Genomic DNA, 21,470 nt, shown 5'->3' on the forward strand with positions numbered 1-21,470 from the left:
AGGCGTGGTGGCTCACTCCTCTAATCCCAGCACTTTGGGAGGCTGAGGCGGTTGGATCACGAGGTCAAGAGACTGACACCATCCTGGCCAACATGGTGAAACCCCATCTCTACTAAAAATACAAAAATTAGCCAGGCGTGGTGGTGCGTGCCTATAGTCCCAGCTACTCAGGAGGTTGAGGTGGAAGAATCACTTGAACCCTGGAGGCGGAGGTTGCAGTGAGCTGAGGTTGTGGCACTGTGCTCCAGCCTGGCGACAGAGCAAAACTTCATCACAAAAAAAAAAAAAAGAAAAGAAATTGGAAGAGATGGGGAGTCCATTGAGGGGTACATGACTCAGTACTAGGAACTCAGAGAAAGCTTCCAGGAAGAAGTGACTGCTAAGCTGAAATCTGAGGACTGAGTAGAAGTTAGCCAAAGAAGTATGATGAAAGTCCAGTTATAGTGAAGACCATGTGTGAAAGCTCAGAAAGGGCATGGCAAGTTTAAGACACTAAAAAGGGTCAGTTTATCTGGAGTGTTATGGAGGAAGAGAAGAAAGATTGGCTAGATCATACAGGATTCTGCCAACCTTACAAACAAATATTGACTTTACTCCAAAGGCAATGGGAAGCCTGAAGGATTGAAGGTAGGAGAGTGATGATTGAATCTGAGTTTAGTAAGATCACTTTGGCCAAAGTATAGAAAAAACTTAGTAAATGATACTAATTTTGGCTATTTGGCTATAAACTCCTGGTTGGGTGCCTGGCCAGTGTCTGTTCCCTGCCTCCTGCCATAGTCATGGTTTTCCTTTAGAGGATTTCACATGTTCAACCATGTGATTTGGGTGTGATGAGCTCTTGCCAGCCACTGCTAAGTTAATTAGTGCACTGGCCACAGTGGCTGGTTCAGGGATGGGCACTTGATCCATTTTAAGTGAGTGAGAGATTATGAGTCTCAGGACTTGTATAGCAGCTACAAGTTTGAAAATGTAAGGTGTGAATTGCTGTGGCCATGCCGTGACTATTTTGGAAGAATTTGGAGCTATTGGAAGACCACTGTATGAAACATGATGGTGCCATGAAAGGCAGAGTGAGAGAAAGGGGGAACTGAGTTCATGGTAACATTGTATGAACTCTTGGATTAAGTCTTATTTACTTTTTTTTTTTTTTTTTTTGAGATAGGGTCTTGCTCTGTTGCCCAGGCTGGACTACAGTGGTGTGATCATAGTCACTGCAGCCTTGACCTCGTAGGCTCAAGTGATTCTTCCACCTCAGCCTCCTGAGCAGCTAGGGCCACAGATGCATGTCACTGTGCCCAGCTAATTAAAATTTTTTTTTTGTAGAGATGGGGTCTTGCTATGTTGCCCAGGCTGGTCTGGAACTCTTGGCCTGCAGTGAGCTGAGATTGTACCACTGCCCATTCTCAAAAAAAGAAAGAAAGAAAGAAAGAAAGAAAAAGGTAAGCTTATGTTCAAACTAGCCTATGCAGAAACAGACAGAGAAGGAAGAAAATACAGCCGGAAGTTCGAATCCACCCACCTTGGCCTCCCAAATTGCTGGGATTATAGGCATGACCAACATACCTGGCCTCAAGCCTTATTTAAAGCCATCTCTTCCTCTAAGCTTTATAGTAAAGTGAGCCAATAAATTCTCCGTATTGTTTAAACCAGTTGAATTGGAGATTGGTTTACTCTAACCTAAAGATTCCTAACTGATACAGAAATGAGTTCCATAAGGTGTTTCAAGAGACAGGCCCTAAAAATGGAATTGGTTCAGCCAAAGAGGAGATGAAGGATAAAGAACCCCTACATTTTCGGCTGAAAAATTGGCCATCTAATTAGCTAGTTACACAGTTTTCCTGTTGTGACTTGGGGTGCAGATTGTGTGCCTACTGTGGCTATAGCAGTGTACTACTTAGTAGAAAAATGTAGAGTGTTGGATTGGGTTTGCTGTTAGTGAAGTACTATAAAAGGGTAAGCTGCCTGCCAGGTGCAGTGGCTCACACCTGTAATCTCAGTACTTTGGGAGGCCGAGGCGGGTGGATCACGAGGCCAGGAGTTCAAGACCAATGTCACCAACATGGAGAAACCCCATCTCTATTAAAAATACAAAAATTAGCTGGGAATGGTGATGCATGCCTGTAATCCCAGATACTTAGGAGGCTGAGGCAGGAAAATTGCTTGAACCCAGGAGGCGGAGGTTGCAGTGAGCTAAGATCACGCCACTGCCCTCCAGTCTGGCGACAGAGCGAGACTCCTTCTCAAAAAAAAAAAAAAAAAAAGATAAGCCTGGCTATGGGCTATGGGCTATGGATATGGGATATGGGATATGGGAAATGGGATATGGATATGGGATATGGAAAATGGGCTATGGGATATATGGGCTATGGGATACAGATATGAAATATGGATAGGGGATACGGGATATGGGATATGGGATATGGTTGAAGGCTTGTCCCCAGCCCTTTCCCAAGTACTTCCTGGTTTTTACTCCTCCTAAAACAAAGGTGACCATAACTTCCATTACAGATGTAAGTGGGACACAGCCTATAGGCAATGACGAGTTTTAGAGTGCCTCCCAGTCAGTTTCTTCAAGTTGTTCAAAGGTACAGTTCAAGACTAAATGTAAGGCTGGATATTTGGGAAGATAACTAAGACCTATTTTCTTAGAGAAAGAAATACCCAGGCCAGACTCCAGACTCAAAGACTAGCCTCACAAAGAGCTCTGGTTTCTGCCAGGTGCGGTGGCTCATGCCTGTAATCCCAGCACTTTGGGAGGCCGAGGTAAGTGGATCATCTGAGGTTGGGAGTTCAAGACCATCCTGACCAACACGGCGAAACCCCTTCTCTACTAAAAATACAAAAATTAGCTGGGTGTGGTGGTGCACGCCTGTAATCCCAGATACTTGGGAGTCTGAGGTAGGAGAATCGCTTGGATCCAGGAGGCAGAGGTTGTGGTGAGCTGAGATCACGTTATTGCACTCCAACCTGGGCAACAAGAGTGAAACTCCCTCTCAAAAAAAAAAAAAAAAAAAAAAAAAGCTCTATCTGGTTTCATATACTAGCTCTACTAGCTCATAGAATCAACCAGGAGCCCACAAAGAAACTCCAAGCCCAGATGACAATGGCTGTAGACTTCAACTCTTAACGTTATTTTCAGGTCCCAAAGCACAACCAATCAGTCTTCACAAAACCACTGCTTTAATGTCTTCCATGAACATTAAAGCAGTGGTTCTCACACTTTGGTGTACATAAGATGTTTATTAAAAATACAGATTATTGGGCTTCAACCCCAAAGAATCTGATTCCTTCTATCTGGGATTGGGCTTGGTAACAAATATCCTTGGTGATTCACATGTGGGTGGCAAGGGAGCCCCACTTTGGGAAACATCGCATTTAAGGAAATTATTAAATTCTTTTTTTTTTTTTTTTTTTTTTTTTTTTGAGACAGAGTTTCGCTCTTGTTACCCAGGCTGGAGTGCAATGGTGCAATCTCGGCTCACCGCAACCTCCGCCTCCTGGGTTCAGGCAATTCTCCTGTCTCAGCCTCCTGAGTAGCTGGGATTACAGGCACGCGCCACCATGCCCAGCTAATTTTTTGTATTTTTAGTAGAGACGGGGTTTCACCATGTTGACCAGGATGGTCTCGATCTCTCGACCTCGTGATCCACCCGCCTCGGCCTCCCAAAGTGCTGGGATTACAAGCTTGAGCCACCGTGCCCGGCCAAGAAATTATTAAATTCTTTAAGGATGATCAGCAGGACTCATTTTGTCCTGATACTATCTGTGCCCTATGTAGGGCTCAGAGTGAAAGCTCAGCAGAGCCTTGTCTATTAGACCTGAAAAGCATGGGTTTCTACAGCCAAGGTAGGTTTGGGAAGTATGTGGACTGTGATTCCGGGAACTGATTTACCGAGTCCCTGCTGTCTTACTCCTTGATCGTGTTTGATTCTTCCTTGGATCTATTAGGGCTGCTTTGTCCAGACACTGAGCTGGCAGTGAGTGTGCCTGGGATTCTCTGTCAGTGTCCCTTGTGTAGTCAGAGAATTCTGGACTGTGGGAGGCAGAGAATGTGACAAATACTGGGGAGAGTGTTTACTAGGCTTTTCCATGTTTATTTTCTTTCCTCCATCTCACCTTAGGACAGGGAGTATTCTGAAAGTCTTAGTGAAGCAGTTACACTTTTCTGGCACCTTCAATGACTCATATGTCTCAGTGCCACACACCCTCCATTGAAGGCCTTGGGATTGTCAAGGTCAGGATATTTAAAGTCACATTCTTGGGAGTGCTCTGGACATTGCCAGATCAGCTCAGGATGAGGGAGGTGCCCAGAGACAGCTGTCAGTGTCAGTGCCCATAGTTTATGGTGAGTCTAATAGTAAATGCCAGTTATAGGTATGGTCTTCTCATTGTTTAGTTATAGCTGGTGATGGCCAAGTGACTATGGGTTTCTCTTCATTCATTCTCCTAAATTTTTTTTTCCTTTTTTTTTTAATTGCATTTTAGGTTTGGGGGTACATGTGAAGAACATGCAAGATTGTTGCATAGGTACACACATGGCAGTGTGGTTTGCTCTAAACTTTTTTTTGCTGTTGTTGTTTTAAAGAAAGTATCTTGCTCCATTGTCAAGGCTGGAGAGCAGTGGCATAGTGACAGCTCACTGCAGCCTTGAACTCCTGTGCTCAAGTGATCCTCCTGCTTTGGCCCTTTCAAAGTGTTGAGATCACAGGCATGAGCCACTGCCCCGCCTCATTCTCCTAAACATTTATTTCTTTTCTCTTTTTCTTTCTTTCTTGCTTTCTTTTTTCTTTCTGAATCTTATGTTTACTGAGTCCTCTTAAACATTTAATTCAGCACCTACTATATACCAGACACCAGGGAGAACACAAAGATGTTGAGATATAACTCTACCCCAAATGAGCTCGTGGACTAGAAAGCAACATAGTGGCCCTGCAGAGAGACTCATAAGTGATAGTCATACTTACAGGTAGGGTATTATAAGCTCACTAAAGAAGAGCTTCCAACCTACACTGGTGGAGATAATGGTGGGGCACAGGGAAGTCTTCTGAAAGCAAGGTCCTGAGCTGAATATACAAATTTAAGCAGAAGTTATCCAGAACAACTTCTGTTTCTGGCCAAGATGGAATAATAGGCATGGACTTCATGCTCCTTCCTAGAGCAATTAAAATGTTGTATAAAATGTATGAAGCAATGGTTTGGGATATCAGACAGCACAGGACAGTGATCCCTGAGAGAGGGAAAACAAATGAGCTGAGCTGAACATTTGCTCCATCCTACTGCCTTGAGAGAGTTTCTAGGCTGCTTTGCAAAGAGGAGGAATCCAGGCAGAGTCCAGTAGCCTCTCTGAGCTGAGGAGATGGAACGGGGAATCCAGGGAGGCCAAGGCAGCTATAGTTTTAAGGGCAATGTACCAAACAGGAGAGAGCTACAGAGAAATGAAGGATGAGAATAAAGGTGGGGGGCACAAGGTCGGGGGAGAGAGAGAGAGAGGCAGAAATCTGGAGCGGGTCCCCTTAAGCCTTTGGCTGAGTACTGATCAGAGCATGTATGTGAAGAAAGTATCTGAGTCTAGGGAAACAACCACATGAAAGGAACAGAGGAAATAATCCCTGGAGTGTATGTTCTCATCAGCCAGTTGGAAAACCTCATAAATCACAAGACATCAGATAGAGTACTCAGAAGGGTATTATCTCAGTAATGGGGCAAAGTTAGCACTAGACTAGTGGATATTCTGGTCTCAACTAACAAAGTTTAAAAACAATCAAACTTGAAAAGATCTGTTTCCAAATAACTGTGTCTCAGAACAAAGTTTCAGAGGATTTACAGAAATATAAAATTGTCCAACACCCAACAAGGTAAAATTCACAGTGTCTACTATCCAGTCAAAAATTACTAGATACAGGCATACAAATAATGAGGAAAATATGACTAATAACAAGGAAAGTAAATCACTCAATGGAAACAGACCCAGAAATGACATAGATGTTAGAAAAAGGACGTTAGTAGACAGGACATTAAAACAGTTATTATATGTTTAAGAAAGTAAAAGATTAAGTATGTTAAATAAAGGCATGGAAGATATTTTAAAAATCCAAACTAAACTTCTAGCAATGAAAACTATAATGTGAAATAAAAAATATATTGGGTGAAATCAACAGCAGAGTTAACACTGCGGAAGAAAAAAACAAATGAAGCTGAAGATATATTCATAGAGACTATCCAAAAGAAACACAGAGAAGTGAGATTGAGAAAAACAAAAAAGAGCAGAGCACCAGTGAGCTGTAAGAAAACTTCAAGTGGCTGCCGGGCGCGGCGGCTCACACCTGTAATCTCAGCACTTTGGGAGCCAAGGCGGGCAGATCACAAGGTCAAGAGATCGAGACCATCCTGGCCAATGTGGTGAAACCTTGTCTCTACTAAAAATACAAAAATTAGCTGGACCTGGTGGCATGCACCTGTAGTCTCAGCTACTCAGGAGGCTGAGGCAGGGGAATTGCTTGAACCCAGGAGGCAGAGGTTGCAGTGAACCAAGATTGTACCACTGCACTCTAGCCCGGAGACAAAGTGAGAGCGAGACTCTGTCTAAAAAAAAAAAAAAATAAAAAAAAAAAAAAAAAAAAAAGCTGTACTGGTGGAATCCCAGCACTTCGGGAGGCCAAAGCAGGTGGATTATGAGGTCAGGAGATCAAGACCATCTGGCTAACATGGTGAAACCCCATCTCTACTAAAAATACAAAAAAAAAAAAAAAAAAAAGCTTGGCATGGTGGTACACACCTGTAGTCCCAGCTACTTGGGAGGCTGAGGCAGGAGAATTGCTTGAACCCAGGAGGGGGAGGTTGAAGTGAGCCAAGATCACGCCACTGCACTCTATCCTGGGTGACAGCATGAGAATCTGTCTCAAAAAAAAAAAGAAAACTTCAAGTGGCCTACTATTTGTGTAATTGGAGTTCCAGGCAAAGGAAGAGGGTAGAAAAATATTTGAAGGCATAATGACCAAATATATTCCAAATTTGATGAAAACTGTAAGTCCACAAATCCAAGAAGCTCGATGAACCCCTAGCACAAAAAAACTGGAGAACTACACAAAGAACACATCATAACCAAACTGTTTCAAACCAGTGTGAAACAGAGTATCTTATAAGCAGCTAGAGGAAAACAGAACACAGTGTGTGCAAAGGTGCAACACTGAAAATGACAGGCTGTGCATGGTGGCTCACACCTGTAATCCTAGCCCTTTGGGAGGCCAAGGTGGGCGGATCATGAGGTCGCGAGATTGAGACCCTCCTGGCTAACATGATAAAACCCCGTCTCTACCAAAAATATAAAAAATTAGCTGGGCATGGTGGCACATGCCTGTAGTCCCAGCTACAGAAGGCCGAGGCAGGGGAATCACTTGAACCTGGGAGGCAGAGGTTGCAGAGATCCGAGATCTCACGACTGCACTCCAGCCTGGGTGACAGAGTGAGACTCCATCTCAAAAAAAAAAAAAAAAAAAAAAAGACAGCAGGCCGGGTGTGGTGGCTCACATCTGTAATCCCAGCGCTTTGGGAGGCCAAGGCAAGCAGTTCATGAGCTCAGGAGTTTGAAACCAGCCTGGCCAACATAGTGCCCCTCTCTACTAAAGATTAAAAAAAAAAAAAAGGAGCTGCTGTCGTCGCCATGACCCACTGTAACCAGCAAGAGCTCACCCGCCAGAAGAATATGAGAAAGCAGAGCAACTTCGTTAAGGGAAAGTGCCAAGGTGACGGGCTTTCTGCTGCTGCCTGCAAGCAGAGGGACTCGGAGATCACACAGCCGAAGCAGAAAAAGGCAAACAAGAAGAAGGAGGAACCCAAGTAGCTTTGTGGCTTCGTGTCCAACCCTCTTGCCCTTTGCCTGTGTGGCTGGACCAGTCCCACCATGCTCATATTCCTCCTGTAGTGCTCACAGGTCCCAGCACCGATGGGATTCCTTTTGCTCTGAGTCTGCAGTGGGAAAAGGGATTTTGTGCTTCCTTCCCCTCAGGTAGCCTCTCTCCCTCTGGGCCACTCCCGGGGATGAGGGGTTTACTCCTTCCCAGTGTTTTTTATTCCTGTGGGGCTCACTCCAAAGTATTAAAAGTAGCTTTATAAAAAAAAAAAAATTAGCTGGGTGTGGTGGGGCACTCCTGTAATCCCAGCAACCTGCTAGACTGAGGCAGGAGAGTCATTTGAACCCAGGAGGTGGAGGTTGCAGTGAGCTGAGATCGTACTATTGCACTCTAGCTTGGGTGACAGGGTGAGATGCCATCTCAAAAAAAAAAAAAAAAGACAGCAGACTTCTTTTTGTTTTTCTTTTCTTATTTTCTTTTTTTATTTTGGGGGTACATAGTCTCACTCTGTGGCAAAGGCTGGAGTACAGTGGCATGATCTTGGCTCACTACAACCTCCACCTCCTGGGTTCAGGTGATTCTCCTGCCTCAGCCTCTTGAGTAGCTGGGATTACAGGCTAAATTTCATATTTTTAGTAGAGGTGGGGTTTCAGCATGTTGGCTAGGCTGGTCTCGAACTCCTGACCTCAGGTTATCTGCCCTTCTTGGCCTCCTAAAGTGCTGGGATTACGTTATAGGCATGAGTCACTGCACCTGGCCGCAGACTTCTTGGCCGCATACTTCTTGGCCACAGACTTCTTTTTGAAAACAATGAAAGCCAGAAGACAAGGGAATAACATCTTCTAAATACTGAAGGAAAAAAATTGTCATCCTAGAATTCTATACCCAACAAAAGTAGCTTTCAAAAATGAAGGGGAAATAAAAACTTTTCAGACAGTTAAAATGGCAAGAACCACCAAAATACTTGCATTAAAATAAAAACTTTTCAGACAGTTAAAATGGCAAGAACCACCAAAATACTTGCATTATAAAAAATGGTGACTGAAGTCCTTCAAACAGAAGGAAAATTATACTAGATAGAAATCTGAATCTATACAAAGCAATTTAAGAGCACTAGAAATGGGGAGTTCTATCTAATAAATGAATAAGGAGTGACAGAATAGAGTAACAAAATTTTGTATGCTCTAATGAATTAATGAATCTAGGCAATGATCAACAATGACTGACAATGTGACAAAAGGAAGCAACTGGGTAGTATTATATACTAGCAATGTGAAGTAATATTGCCAAAAAATAAGAACAAAAAGAGGTAATAACCAAAGCTGACTCTGGCCACTAGATCTAACTACCAATTTACTAGCTTTACAAGGGACAGAGAAACATGTTGTTAAGTGACACCACTGTGTTTTAATAATTTTACAACTCCAGATTTGGGAAATTTCTGTAAGATAAACAATCAGATTTTGTTCATTAAAAAAAGTGCAAAGGGGGAGAGAGAGAGAGAGATTTACACACAGAACTATAAACAAGAGACTTCAGAGACATATCAGTTAATCACAACATATAGATCTTGTTTAGACTTCTACTTCAAACAAACATACTAAAAAAAGAAAAAATTAAAACTCATTCAGGGAAATGTGAACACTGACAGGTATTTTATAACATTAAAGAATTAGTGAAGAAAAAAAAGTTACCCATGCCAATAGAGGACAAAGCTTGCCCCAAGGGGTGGGGACAGCATAGGCAAAGGCATCCTCTTTAGTGAGGGGGTGACAGTTTAGTAGTTACAGGAGAAGGGACACCGGCTGCAAAAACATCCTCTTACTTTCCCTCTGGGCTAGAGCTGGCTGCGGTGCTCTGGTTTCTGAGAAAGGAAAATGCAGCATATTGACATGGAGACTATTTCTGTCTACTTCTTCTGGCTTCCCTGGTGTAGCAGGAACCTAAGGGTGGGGGAGAAGTGTTACTGAGAGATTTCAAGGCCACTCTCAGCAACAAGGGAAAAGGACCTGGTGGTTTGGGGGGAGCAGAGGCTGTGAGTACATTGATCTCATCCCACTCTCCCAGCTCTGCCCTGGGATTAGAAGACAAGGAAGGAGAGGGATGACATGAAGAAGAGGAAAGTGAAGAGGGAAGTGAAGAGAGGAAGAGGGGGCAAGAGGGGAGAGAGGAAGGGGCTGAAGTTAGAGCTCAGGATGTGTTTAGTTGTTTTAAAGTAGCAACTGACTTAGGGCCCCGAAACAGTAGATAGAAGACGGGCATAGTGGCTTGTTGCTCTTGTAATCCCCATGACTCAGGAGGCTGAGGCAGGAGGATCGCTTGAGGCCAGGAGTTTGAGACCAGCCTGGGCAACATAGTGAGACCCTATCTCTGAAAAAAAAAAATTAAAAATTAGCTGGGTGTGGTAGTGCGGCCTGTAGTCCCAGCTACTTGGGAGGCTGAAGTGGGAGGATGGCTTGAGCCCAGGAATTAGAGGCTGCAGAGAGCTATGATCACACCACTGCACTCCAGCCTGGGTGATAGAGCAAGACCCTGTGTCTAAAAAACAAAACCAAACCCCAGAAGGTAGAATGCTACTCTGTCTCCTCTCCCTACTTCTGTTCAGAGGCAAAGTAGGGGTGTAAGGAGGGATAAAGGGGATCCTCTAGCTGCAGAGATTGAAGAGTTTGCTCAAGATTGACGGGACAAGCCAGGGGACCTGACCCCATGTGTCCACGGCCACCCATGGTGAACGATGTATGCCATGGTACCTTTGTCCTGTGGTTTCCTGTTTTACCGATTATTATTATGCACAGTGAGAGATAATAATAATCTTATTAAACATTATTGAGTACTTACTATGCCAGGCCCTATTCCAGGTGTTTCCTTATTAACTCATTTCATCTTGTCAAGAGTCCTTTGAGGAAGTACAATTATGACTAGACCAATCTAATAAATGAGTTAACTGAGCCCAGAGAGGTTAGGTAACTTTCTTAAGGTCACACAGATATTAAGTGGCCCAGATGTAATTGAACCTAAGAAAAGTCTAGTTCCAGAGCACATGCTCTTCACAACTACCCGGAATGGTATTGGTGACCTGACCAAGCCTAGTGTGACCTCAGCCCCTCTCCCAGACAGAGCTTTAGAAAGGCTCCACCTTCTTTTCCCAGAGCAGTTGGGGCCCAGGGCTGGAATGAAGGCTTCTCAGTGTTCTAGAAGAGACCCTGGAGCAGCACTAGAAAAGCCACCCTGTGTATGAAAGGCCGGTAGGGCCCCAAGGCTGGGGGAAGAGTGTGCCAAAAACAGTAGCGTGCCTGCCCCAAGCTGTTCTGAGGCTGCACAGCCTGGACGTCGGGCTGGCTCGTCCATGATTCTTATCAGCTCCGTGGCATTCCCACCTCGGCGCAGCGCAGTCCGAGGAGCCCAGGAAGGCGCTGTCCCAGGCAGCACTCTGTGGGGTGGTGGGGCGGGGGAAGGCATGGAGTTCGGGAAGGCCTGTATGTGAATCCCAGCCTGGCTCTTGGTGGGCAGCTGGGTCCCCTCCCCAGGTTCTGGCAGAACACCCTTGAACAATTTCGCCTGAAATAGCATAAGAACTTCTTTCCTATTTTTTCCAGGCTTTTGGATGAAATTATATTTTACAAATGACTCATTATTATATTTATAGCTTCTCTCCAAATGATTCAAATTGTGGTTTTGTCGCCTCCCTGTCTCTCAGCTCCCCCCCAGCTCGACAGGAAAAAGTGCTGTTTACTGTATGGCCAGGTGTGGCTGCGAGAGCGGCTTTGCCTCTCCCTGTAATTACGTTTGCCTAAGCCCTGACAAGCACCCCGGCACATTTAGCCATGAGCAGCCTTTGTTCCAGCACGTTGTGGGGAGGCAGCCTCCGACATGAGCTGGGCTTGGAATCTGCTCCTGTAGGAAGAGCATGTGTGTGGTGGGGGTTGGGGGAGTGAGGACCGTAGGGGAGGCTGGGACAGAGGGGGCCTTTGTGAGGGCAGAGGCTGGAGGAGCTGGGCTGCAGCTCCGCCCTCAAAGCACCCTGTGAGAAGGCTGGGGTGGGCTAGCCCTGGGGGCTTCTGAAGAAACATATTTCTCCCCACCCCCAGCCTCCATGGAGGAGCTGAGTGGGCCATGGTGGAGAAGCTGGTGGCTCATACATTCCAGGCTGTGCTAGCCTCCGGCCAGTGACACTTCACGGTTTTTTCTGAGGAACCACTCTGGTTCTTTCGAGAATGGGGAGATCTTGAATTCTCTCCCCCTTTCCAGGAAGCTCATGGTCACAGTGATGGCTCAGCACCCCCCACTCCTCCCTGCCACCCAGCTCCCAGGAAGGTGTGGTACGATTAGAGCAGCTTGCTCTTAAACAGGCCACCTTTGAGAGGAGGGGTGGAGAAGAGGTTGGGATGAGGCCCCATTTGTAGAAACAGTTTATTCCATTGGTCGCCCGTGGGATCAAAGTCCTCTGGGCCTGCCCCCGGCTGGGTACTGAGTAAAGTTAAAATCCCATAAAATGGAAAAGAACATTTTGCAATTCATGGTGATATTCTCAGAGCCCACAAAGACCCTCTGCCTCTCTGGGTCCTCGGAGCTGGGGTGTGGTGACCCGCAGACGTCCCTGGCTGGCCTGGATTGAAGGCTGTGGGGCCACAGCAGGGACAGGCCACCCTGAGTGTCCTGAGGCCCAGAGGCAAGCAGGGAAACAGGCTGCCCGATGAGAGAAGGGCTTTGTGGGAAATCTTTCCATTCTCCTCCCTTGACTTTAAGTGAAAAGCCAGCTCCTGTACGTTGCAGATTCTGCAGCTGTGGTGCCGCGCAGCTTGGGAGGCTGGGCTGGATAAGGTCGGAGCCTGGAGTTGTCTGTGATCCAAGCCCTGGGCCCCGGTCGTGTCCCTAGACACAACCCCAGCCCGGGTTCCTGAGTCTGCTTCCATTTTCACTTCTTGGCACTGCCTGTGTGAGTGGGAAGGGGACTGGGAAGGAGTTGATGTGGGAATGGGTGTGGACGAGCATGACGTCATTGTTGGTGAAATCAGTCTGAAGCCCTAACCAGATGACTTCCATCTGGGCTGAGCTGGGTCACTATGAGGTGTGTGAGATGGGCCTGAGTGTGGCCGGGGACTACAGGGACCTCTGCCTCTGACTCTGGGTGCTCCCCAGAGGTGGGAGGGGACAGCTGCAAGAAGGACAGAAGAGGGTCCTGGTGAGGCAGGGGAGGCTAGAGGAAGAAGGGATGCGGACTTACCCGGGCTGTGGGGACCTGAACTTCTTCCTTTGGCCTGAGGGAAAGAGACTTCTTGGCAAGAAGTGCTGCCTCCTACATCCCAAGGGACCAGAGCGAGGGCAGCAGGACTGGCTGGCAACCAGACTGAGGGGCCGCTGATGCCACTGTCTGAAGCCTCCATCAGGCCACTGTCTTTTATGAGACCGTGATCTCGTATCCAGCCTACTCATGCTGTCACCTTTTCATTTGTCTTTTGACAGTCAACATGCCCAAGTGCTGCGAACGTTATGAGAGGGCGCCACTGGGCACACGCGCTCCTGGGAATCAGTGCCTCCCTCTGTCCCTTTCGCACTCCTCCCCGACGATGCTCCTGCTCAGAACCCACTCCTCACCTCCGTGAAGCAATGCAGTGGGCACCCTGTGGACAATCCTGGATATTGGCTCTGAATAAAAGCGAATCATTGGGGAAATCAGTGTCTCAATAAACTGGGGTTTCCTAGTAGAGACTGGACTGTGAAGGCCCTTGCTTCATTCCATCTTTGAAGAGGATGATGATTTAGGGTTACTGGCCCATGATCAAAGTAGTGTTTCTAGGTTGTATTTACTGAGGTATTTGCCAGCGACCTCCTTATTTCCAAGTAGCAACTTCCTTCTTATGTCTGAGATATTTAAGAGATGATGAAACTGTTAAAACGTGAGCTCTGAATGAAGAGACCCCTAAACAGGCTTTGTGTGAGCAACATGGCTGTTTATTTACCAGGATGCGGGTGGGCTGAGTCCGAAAATGGAGTCAGCAAAGGTGGGTGGATAGGAGTTGGTTTTATAGGTTGTGGGGAAGGCAGTGGAAAATTACAGGAGTTACAGTTTAGGGTGTTTTTTTGCAAGCTGGGAGGGGGTCGTAGGTTTGCAAGCTGGGACGGGTTGTAGGGCGTGGAGTCAGGAGGTTGGCCAAGGTCAGTTCAAAGTCCAACGGACTTGTCAATTGGGGCCGGAATAAGAAACAATAGAAGAATGTCTCAAGTTAGGCACTGCAAGCGTTGATCATTTCTTCCCGGAACTCATCTGGGGTGTACGTGCAGGTCCGACAGATTACCATGCCATTCATGGTGCCGTCAGACCTTACAGAAACCAGCTTGCACACTTCTCAAAGTGTGTTCACATCCATTATTTCACTAGGGACCAGCTATTATCTTCTCTATTTTCTTTATAAGGATATTGAGAGAGCGATGAAATCACTTGCCCAAGGCTGCATAGCTAGTTAACGACTGAACTAGGCTTAAAACCAGCATCTGAAGGTTCTTATTCCAGTGGCAGCAGCTGCGTGCTGCTTCTGTATTCTCTCAGTTTGGAAGGGGAGCATAAAGTCTACAGCCACATGGGTAGAGTCAGCAGAAGGATGATTGACCACCGAGCCCGAGGCAGGTGAGGCTGATCTCCTGAGCACAGGATCTCTGCAGTTGTTCACAGAAGTGATATGATCCACAGTTACTGAGGGAAAAGCCCCTATCTGTGCAATTAACTGCAGGTCTCTCTTGAGGTCAGAGTAAATGTTATAGACCTTATTTATTCTTTATTTTTATTGTGGTAAGGTATATACAATGTAAGATGTACTGTTTTTGCCAGGCATGGTGGCTCATCCCTGTAATCCCAGCATTTTGGGAGGCCGAGGCAGGCAGATCACCTGAGGTCAGGAGTTCGAGACCAGCCTGGCCAACATGGTAAACCCTGTGTCTACTAAAAATACAAAAATCAGCCGGGTGTGGTGGCAGATGCCTGTAATCCCAGCTACTCAGGAGACTGAGGCAGGAGAATCACTAGAACCCGGGAGGCAGAGGTTGCAGTGAGCCGTATCGCGCTATTGCACTCCAGCCTGGGTGACAGAGTGAGACTGTTTAAAAATAAAATAAAATGTACCACTTTTACGTGTACCGTTTAGTGGCACTAAGTACATTCACACTGTTGTGCAACCATCATCATTTTCCATCTTTTGTATCTTCCCAAACTGAAATCTCACACCCACTAAACCACAACGCCCCCTTCTCCCCCTCCCCAGCTCCTGGTAACTACCATTCTACTTTCTGTCTCTGGGAATTTGGCTACTCTAGGTACCTTATGCAAGGGGACCCATACAATATTTGTGCTTTTGTATCTGTTTCATGTTGACTTATTTTTGATGAGATCGCCATTTTCAAGTGCAGCAGGAATGCTGGTTAGGGATATGCCATGCCTATAGCGGAGTAAAGGAAAGAAAGAACAAAAAGGAAAAAGAAAACAGGAACATTTTGGGGTGGATTTCTTGACTGTCAGGGGTACCAGATGTAAGGGGGCGGCAGTGGGGGGTGGATAGGAAGAAAGTGTTACATAGAAAACAAAATGCTGTGCTTTATCATTCCACGGGTGGGCTGGCATTTATCCTGGAGGTAGATGTTTTGAGGATTATGCTATGATCAACTCCGACAGGGAAGCGCTCTGGTAAGAACAATGAGACTTTCTGGGCATGTGGAAGGCAAGACAAATTGTTTTGCAAGATGAATCCCCAGGAACTTGGAGTTTGGGTAGAAGGCCGTAGAAGAGAAGAGAAAGGCTGGAGAGAAGGTGGTTTAAGTTGGGACTCAGGGGACAGTGAGAAGTTTTCTGAGGTGGGAGATGGTTGGTGAACTTTCAGGGCAATGTCTATTCATAGATTTTCATTTGCTTACTGTCATTCTTTCTCTCTGACCCCTAACCTTGAGTAAAAGTCTGCTGCTGTGTGAGTTGGGGGCGGCTGGGATCGTGCCCAGATAGGGCTGAGCAGAGGCTGATAAAGAGGGGGTGGGAGAGGAGAGCAGCTTTGGGAGGAGGTGCAGATGGAGGCTGAGAGGTGGGAAGCAGGGAGTCTGAGCCAGAGGTCACCAGAAGAAGTACAAACCTTCTGAGAATCTTGGCATCTGAAAGCTGGGGGGTGGTGGCAAGATCTGAGAGGGACTGCAAGGTTTCGGGGACACGATGATGGAGTCCCTATACTTAGGGGAATGGGGCTGGAGTCGCCACTTGGATATTATAGGGCAGGCATGCCAGTTAGACATCCCGAAGGAAGGAGTGGATGGATTTCTCTTCTTGGAGACCTTTGGCAACATTTGGACAAGGCACAGCCTGGGTAATGAGGAAGCCCCTGTAGTTCAGCACTGCCTCCAAGGTTTCCAGATACACCGAGAAGAGGACTGTGTTTCTCAAAACAGAGATGGACGAGGAACCAAAGCCAAGCCCAGAACATGTCTCAAGCTTTCAAAACAACATTCTCTTTAAAATCATCTGAAAGCACAGATATATGGCAGGTGACATAAGCTTTTTTTTTTTTTTTTTGAGACGGAGTCTCACTCTTCACTCAGTTTAGAGTGTAGTGGTGCGATCTCAGCTCACTGCAACCTCTGCCTCCCAGGTTCAAATGATTGTCTTGCCTCAGCCTCCTGAGTACCTGTGACTACGTCTGGACCACCACGCCTGGCTAATTTTTGTATTTTTAGTAGAGACAGGGTTTCACCATGTTGACCAGGCTGGTCTTGAACTCTTGGCCTCAATCGATCTGCCTGCTTTGGCCTCCCAAAGTGCTGGTATTACAGGTGTGAGCCACTGTGCCCAGCCAACATATGCTTTTTGTATCCACCAGACATAGCAGGAATCCAGTGAGAAGGTTGGGCCGCTCCCACCAGACCCTGGAGGAGCCTGGCATGAAGAGTGAGCCATGCATCATGTTGCTGGGAATGCTCGGTGATTCTCTGGCCAGGTCCTGGGCTAAGTGTGGGCCGGGGATGGAGCCCTGCCTGGAATCAGTGATGCATCCTGAAATCTCTGGACCAGCCTGCCTGGTGACGGAGACCACGATGAGGCTGGCCGAGGACATTTCCCTCTGGTCCTCTCCAGCCTTGGCCCTGAGAACCAAGGCTCTAGGCCAGGCGTCCCCAAATTTTTACACAAACTTTTTACCAGTTCACTGTCCCTCAGACTGTTGGAGGGCCGCCACATACTGTGCTCCTCTCACTGACCACCAGTGAAAGAGGTGCCCCTTCCTGAAGTGCGGGGGGGGGCTGGATAAATGGCCTCAGGGGGCCGCATGCAGCCCGAGGGGCCGCAGTTTGGGGACACCTGCTCTAGGCTCATCTGGCTAGATTGATCCTGTTTTAGGCCCAGCCCAGCATCTTTTGTTACTTGGGACCTGGGGAGAAAGGCCTGGCTTGGCTCACACTTGAGGAGGTTTGCCAAATGTGTTAGTTACCACGAAAAGCTTGTAAAGCTGGGGTGCAGGGTGCCATGGGGGCCTGGGCTGGCTCGAGGATGTGCGGTTTAGACGTTCCAGAAGTTCCCTGCCGGCTGGGAGGGAAGAATGTCTCTGCAGAGTGAGAGGCAAGCCTGCCCTGGGCCTGGGCCAGCTTTCCCTCTCACGGGCCCCTCTGCTCTGGGGGAGCTGCGTGTTCCCTTCTCAGGCAGCTTGGGAAAGACCAGAGGCCCTTTCAGGGAAGGGAGAAAAAGGGAAACAGGCCTGAAATGACTGGCGTGAAAGCCCACTCTTGAGCTTCAGCCCAGAGCACAAATGCATTTTCTCCTCAGTTATGAGAACGTGGAGAGTTCCAGAGGTTGCTCAGGGGAAGTCTAGAGCCTCAGAGCTCAGGTACTAGGAGGACCTTGAAGACCAGTTAGGACAGCCCCCTCATTTTACTGGAAGGCTAATTTGAAACAGAATGGAATTTGGCAGGGGCTGGAATGCCTTTTTTCTTCTGAGGCTTCATTTCCTGAAAGAGACAGTGTCCATGATGAGCTGATTTCACTAATTCACTCATTAAATTTTTTTTTTTTTTTTTTTTTTTTAAACCACAGCTGTCCAGATCTGGCTTCTTTGGAAGGTAACAGAGTTTGCGGCTTCCAGGGTGTTTTCAGTTTGGGGCCAAATTTCTGTTTGTTCATTTAAAATATTTGTTCACCACAGGCTTATTGCCAGGTCTTCCTATGCATAGCACCAGGCTGCGCTTGTGAATGGCCAAGGGAAGCTGGAAATAGGCGAAATCAGGAAAATACTAGAATAAGGCAGGGGCTGGTGTGGTCTAGGAGGGTTAGAAGGTAGGGGCCGGCAGAACTGGGATTAAGGGTGGTGTTTGGGCACCCTCAGTGAGGAGCTTTCATAGCTACGGAAGAGACCAAGAGATCCTGGATAGACATCTGTGCAGGGCCCAGGGACTCAGGACCCCCTGTGGATGCAGCTGAGTTGCACCGGGAGGGCTCTGAGATGGACAGATCCCTGGCACAGGAAGCTTCAGAAAGAGGAGGCCTGCAATGGGGCAGCCAGGCATATCAGGAAGAGAACTCAAAAAAAAAAAAAAAGAGAAAAAGAGACACAAAGCGGGTGGCACAGAGTGAAGTGGGGCCTGAATGAATTCTAAATGGTGGCGGCTGTATCTTTTTTTGGGAGGGGCCCAGGAGGCTGCCAACTTTGATCTCATTTTTCAGGACAGGCCTTTAGGTTACCTCTTCTATCCACCACTCAATCACCAGAGAGTTAGTGTCTTCTGACAGAAGCAGCTCTTGGCAGAGCACACGAGACATAAGCAGCTGGGGCTGGGGTAACACCTGCGAGGGGTGAGCTGGGAAGGAGACAGACATAGGCTGGAGCAGGAGAGGAAAGTCTATCATAGCCTCCTGTCCTGGGAGGCAGAGTGAGGGGGCCAGCGGCCGGGTCTGGGGAGGGGCCATCTCTGACTTATTCACATGGTAGTCCCAGTGCCTAGCTTAGTGCCAGGCACGCCTTCAAAAACGAAATCATCAAATAACAGAATGAGTGAAATTAGCCTATGTCTGAACACACAGAGTGCCATCGTCTCGAATCCCTATGTTAACCTGTATTTTTCTTCTTCAGGATTTATGGGATAATCGGGAATCTTTGCCTACCATGAGCTTTTCCCTTTAGGAAGGTTATTCTCATTGCTGGTGTGACAGAGGGCACTGAAGCTGTATTCCTGCAATGATCTCAGCATAAAGACCCTCCATCTAACAGGGAAAGGGTGGGTGGGAGGAGGGCCAGGAGGATCTCCTAGAGCCCAGCTGGCTGTGCAGGATGTGGAGGGTGGGCTGGTACAGAGGCTGAGGGTGGAGGTCAGGGTGAGAGGAGGCATTAGCAGCTTTGTTAATTGCATCTTATCTTTCCTCCAGGTGAGACAGCACTAGGCTTATGCCTCATCCTCAGCAGGTGACCAAAGGAGGAAAATAAAACAGAACTTCCACATGCTTTCTGACCAGCTGGAACTCCTGGTACTGGTTGCTCTGAGAAGCCATGGGTTTTCTTCTTTGGACAATTTCAGAGCCCATCATTATGGTTTATGGAAAGGAAGTGATGCTGAGAGAGACTCCTGCTTCTCCTGCCAGGTCTTCTCCCTTGAGAAAGCCCCTCCACTTCTCCTGAGCTTGGTTCCAGAAGTGATGGTTCATCCTCTCCCATTGGGAGTCCTTCCGGGATGAGCTCCCTGTATTCCTCTAGCAGCAGGGGAATGGTTGAGATGACCTTTTCAGGTCACTCAGGAGATCTTCCAGTTTCTCAGGATGATCTAAGCATCTCCCTTTCCTTTAGAAGCTGTCAGAGCTAACTCCGCGTGGGCGTGGGCTCCTGGCAGCTACCTCACCTCCCCTCCAATATTTAAAAGATCTATGCTGGTTCTTAGGGCTTCCTAATCACAGGCCTTTTTTTCCTGGGCTCTGCCTGAAAGGCCACATCCGTTTTTTTTTTCCTGAAAGCTAGCTAGGTCCTCTGAGCTAAACACGACCGCTCCACGGCTCTAGAAATGGCTGATTTTCGTTATGCCCTTTCCAACCAGATTATTTCTTAAATTGCTCTCCCCCCCGCTGGGTGTTCTGGGACACAAACGCCAGTGTGTGGGATCCCCGGCTCTCCTTTCTCCCCGAGCAGCTGGAGGAGAGCCTCAGTTTCTCCTGGCCTGCGGGCAGCAGCCGACCCAGCCTGGGGAGTGGGCCTCGTGTTCCCTCGGAGGTCCAGGACCGCGGGGCCGCGCCGAGGACCCCCTGAAAGGCAGACCACCACGAGGCAGCGCGAGGACCACACTGCCGCGCCCCGGAGCCCGCCGCCGCCTGTCCCCGCGTCTGAGGTCCACAGGAAGAGCAGCGGCGACGCGCGCCCCGGGAGGAGGCTTTGTGAACCGAGGCTCGGCGCGCCCCCCGCGCGCGCCCCTCACGGGCAGCCCGGGCCAGCCCGCCGCGCGGGCCCCTCTGGGAAGGGCTCGGAGGCGACGCGGGGAGGGGGTCGGGGGAGGAGGGAGCGTTCCTGCAAATCACATGATTTTCCCGCTTATATAAATCACAGCTTGTTTTTCTCAACCGGGTGCAGACTTAAAGGTGCAGTGTCTCCTTTCTCTCCCAGGGGCGGAGGTTCCCCAGGGTGCTTTTGACGACCCCTGAGCTGGGCTGGGGTGGTTTCACCAAGGAGGGGTCAGGGTTCAGGGTTCAGAACCCCCCACCCCATCCCCCATCCCCGGGATGTTTCCTTTTAGCCCGGGACCAGGGAGGGGCATGGAAATCCGATCGTCAAATCAGCAGGCAGAGCCGAGCTGGGGCGGCCTCCAGCGCCTCGCCTCGGTCAGCGATCGCTCTGGAGACCAGCGATGCCCGTGGGGACCCTCAGCTGAGGGTTACACTGAAATTGGCCTGTGGCAGGTTTGCGGTGGCCAAGAGCAGACTTCCAAAGGTGATGCTTACCGTTCTGACCAGCCCTGGCTGTTTGTTTGAGGCCATGTGGGAAGAAAAACGAACTCAACACATATATCCAGCACCTATCATCTACCTATTAGGCACTGTAGGGAGAAACCAAGACCTTTTAGACGGTCCTCACCTCCAAGTGGTTTATAGTGTTTAGGTGATGAGATATGTAGATATAGACATAGAGGCAGACGTGAGATACCGAGATTAAATAGCAGCTGGGTGCAGTGGCTCATGCCTGTAATCCCAGGGCTTTCAGAGGTCCAGGCGGGCGGATCACCTGAGGTCGGCAGTTCGAGACCAGCCTGGCTAACATGGTGAAACCTTGTCTCTACTAAAAATACAATAATTAGCCAGGTGTGGTGGCGAACGCCTGTAATCCCAGCTATTCGGGAGGCTGAGGCAGGAAAATCGATTGAACCTGGGAGGCGGAGGTAGTGGTGAGCCAAGATCACACCACTGCTCTCCAGGCTGGGCAACAAGAGCAAAACTCTGTCTCAAAAGACCAAAAAAAAAAAAAAAAAGATTAAATAGCACCAGTCAGTTTCAATGTCTATTCTAGGCCAAACAGAAGAGAGTTACAAGGCAATGTATAATTACTTGCTTGATCAACAGTACAGATAATGAGTCCTGCAGGCCTTGGGAGGAGGGCTCGGGAGGCCCTGACTGACAAGTGGCCAGAGGCA

The 21,470-nt window shown here is 48.0% G+C and overlaps 1 protein-coding gene and 1 long non-coding RNA gene across 3 annotated transcripts in view; both read left to right on the forward strand.

Moving 5' to 3' along the window:
* The window catches only part of LOC120364990 (uncharacterized), a 33,358-nt gene extending 12,084 nt beyond the window's left edge, over positions 1-21,274 (forward strand). For both annotated transcript variants that reach the window (XR_012518463.1, XR_012518462.1), the window contains 2 exons: positions 1,324-1,439; positions 19,231-21,274. This is a non-coding gene — a long non-coding RNA (uncharacterized LOC120364990). The remainder of the gene's footprint in view (positions 1-1,323; positions 1,440-19,230) is intronic.
* LOC101044595 (small EDRK-rich factor 2-like) lies at positions 7,506-8,063 on the forward strand. Its single transcript, XM_039472198.2, has one exon. It carries the CDS (start codon positions 7,661-7,663, stop codon positions 7,838-7,840), a length of 180 nt encoding a protein of 59 aa, XP_039328132.2. The 5' UTR covers positions 7,506-7,660; the 3' UTR covers positions 7,841-8,063.
* Positions 21,275-21,470: the final 196 nt, after the last annotated feature.

The sequence above is a fragment of the Saimiri boliviensis genome, chromosome 7 (genome assembly GCF_048565385.1).
Source record: "Saimiri boliviensis isolate mSaiBol1 chromosome 7, mSaiBol1.pri, whole genome shotgun sequence".
Classification (NCBI taxonomy): Eukaryota; Metazoa; Chordata; class Mammalia; order Primates; family Cebidae; genus Saimiri; species Saimiri boliviensis.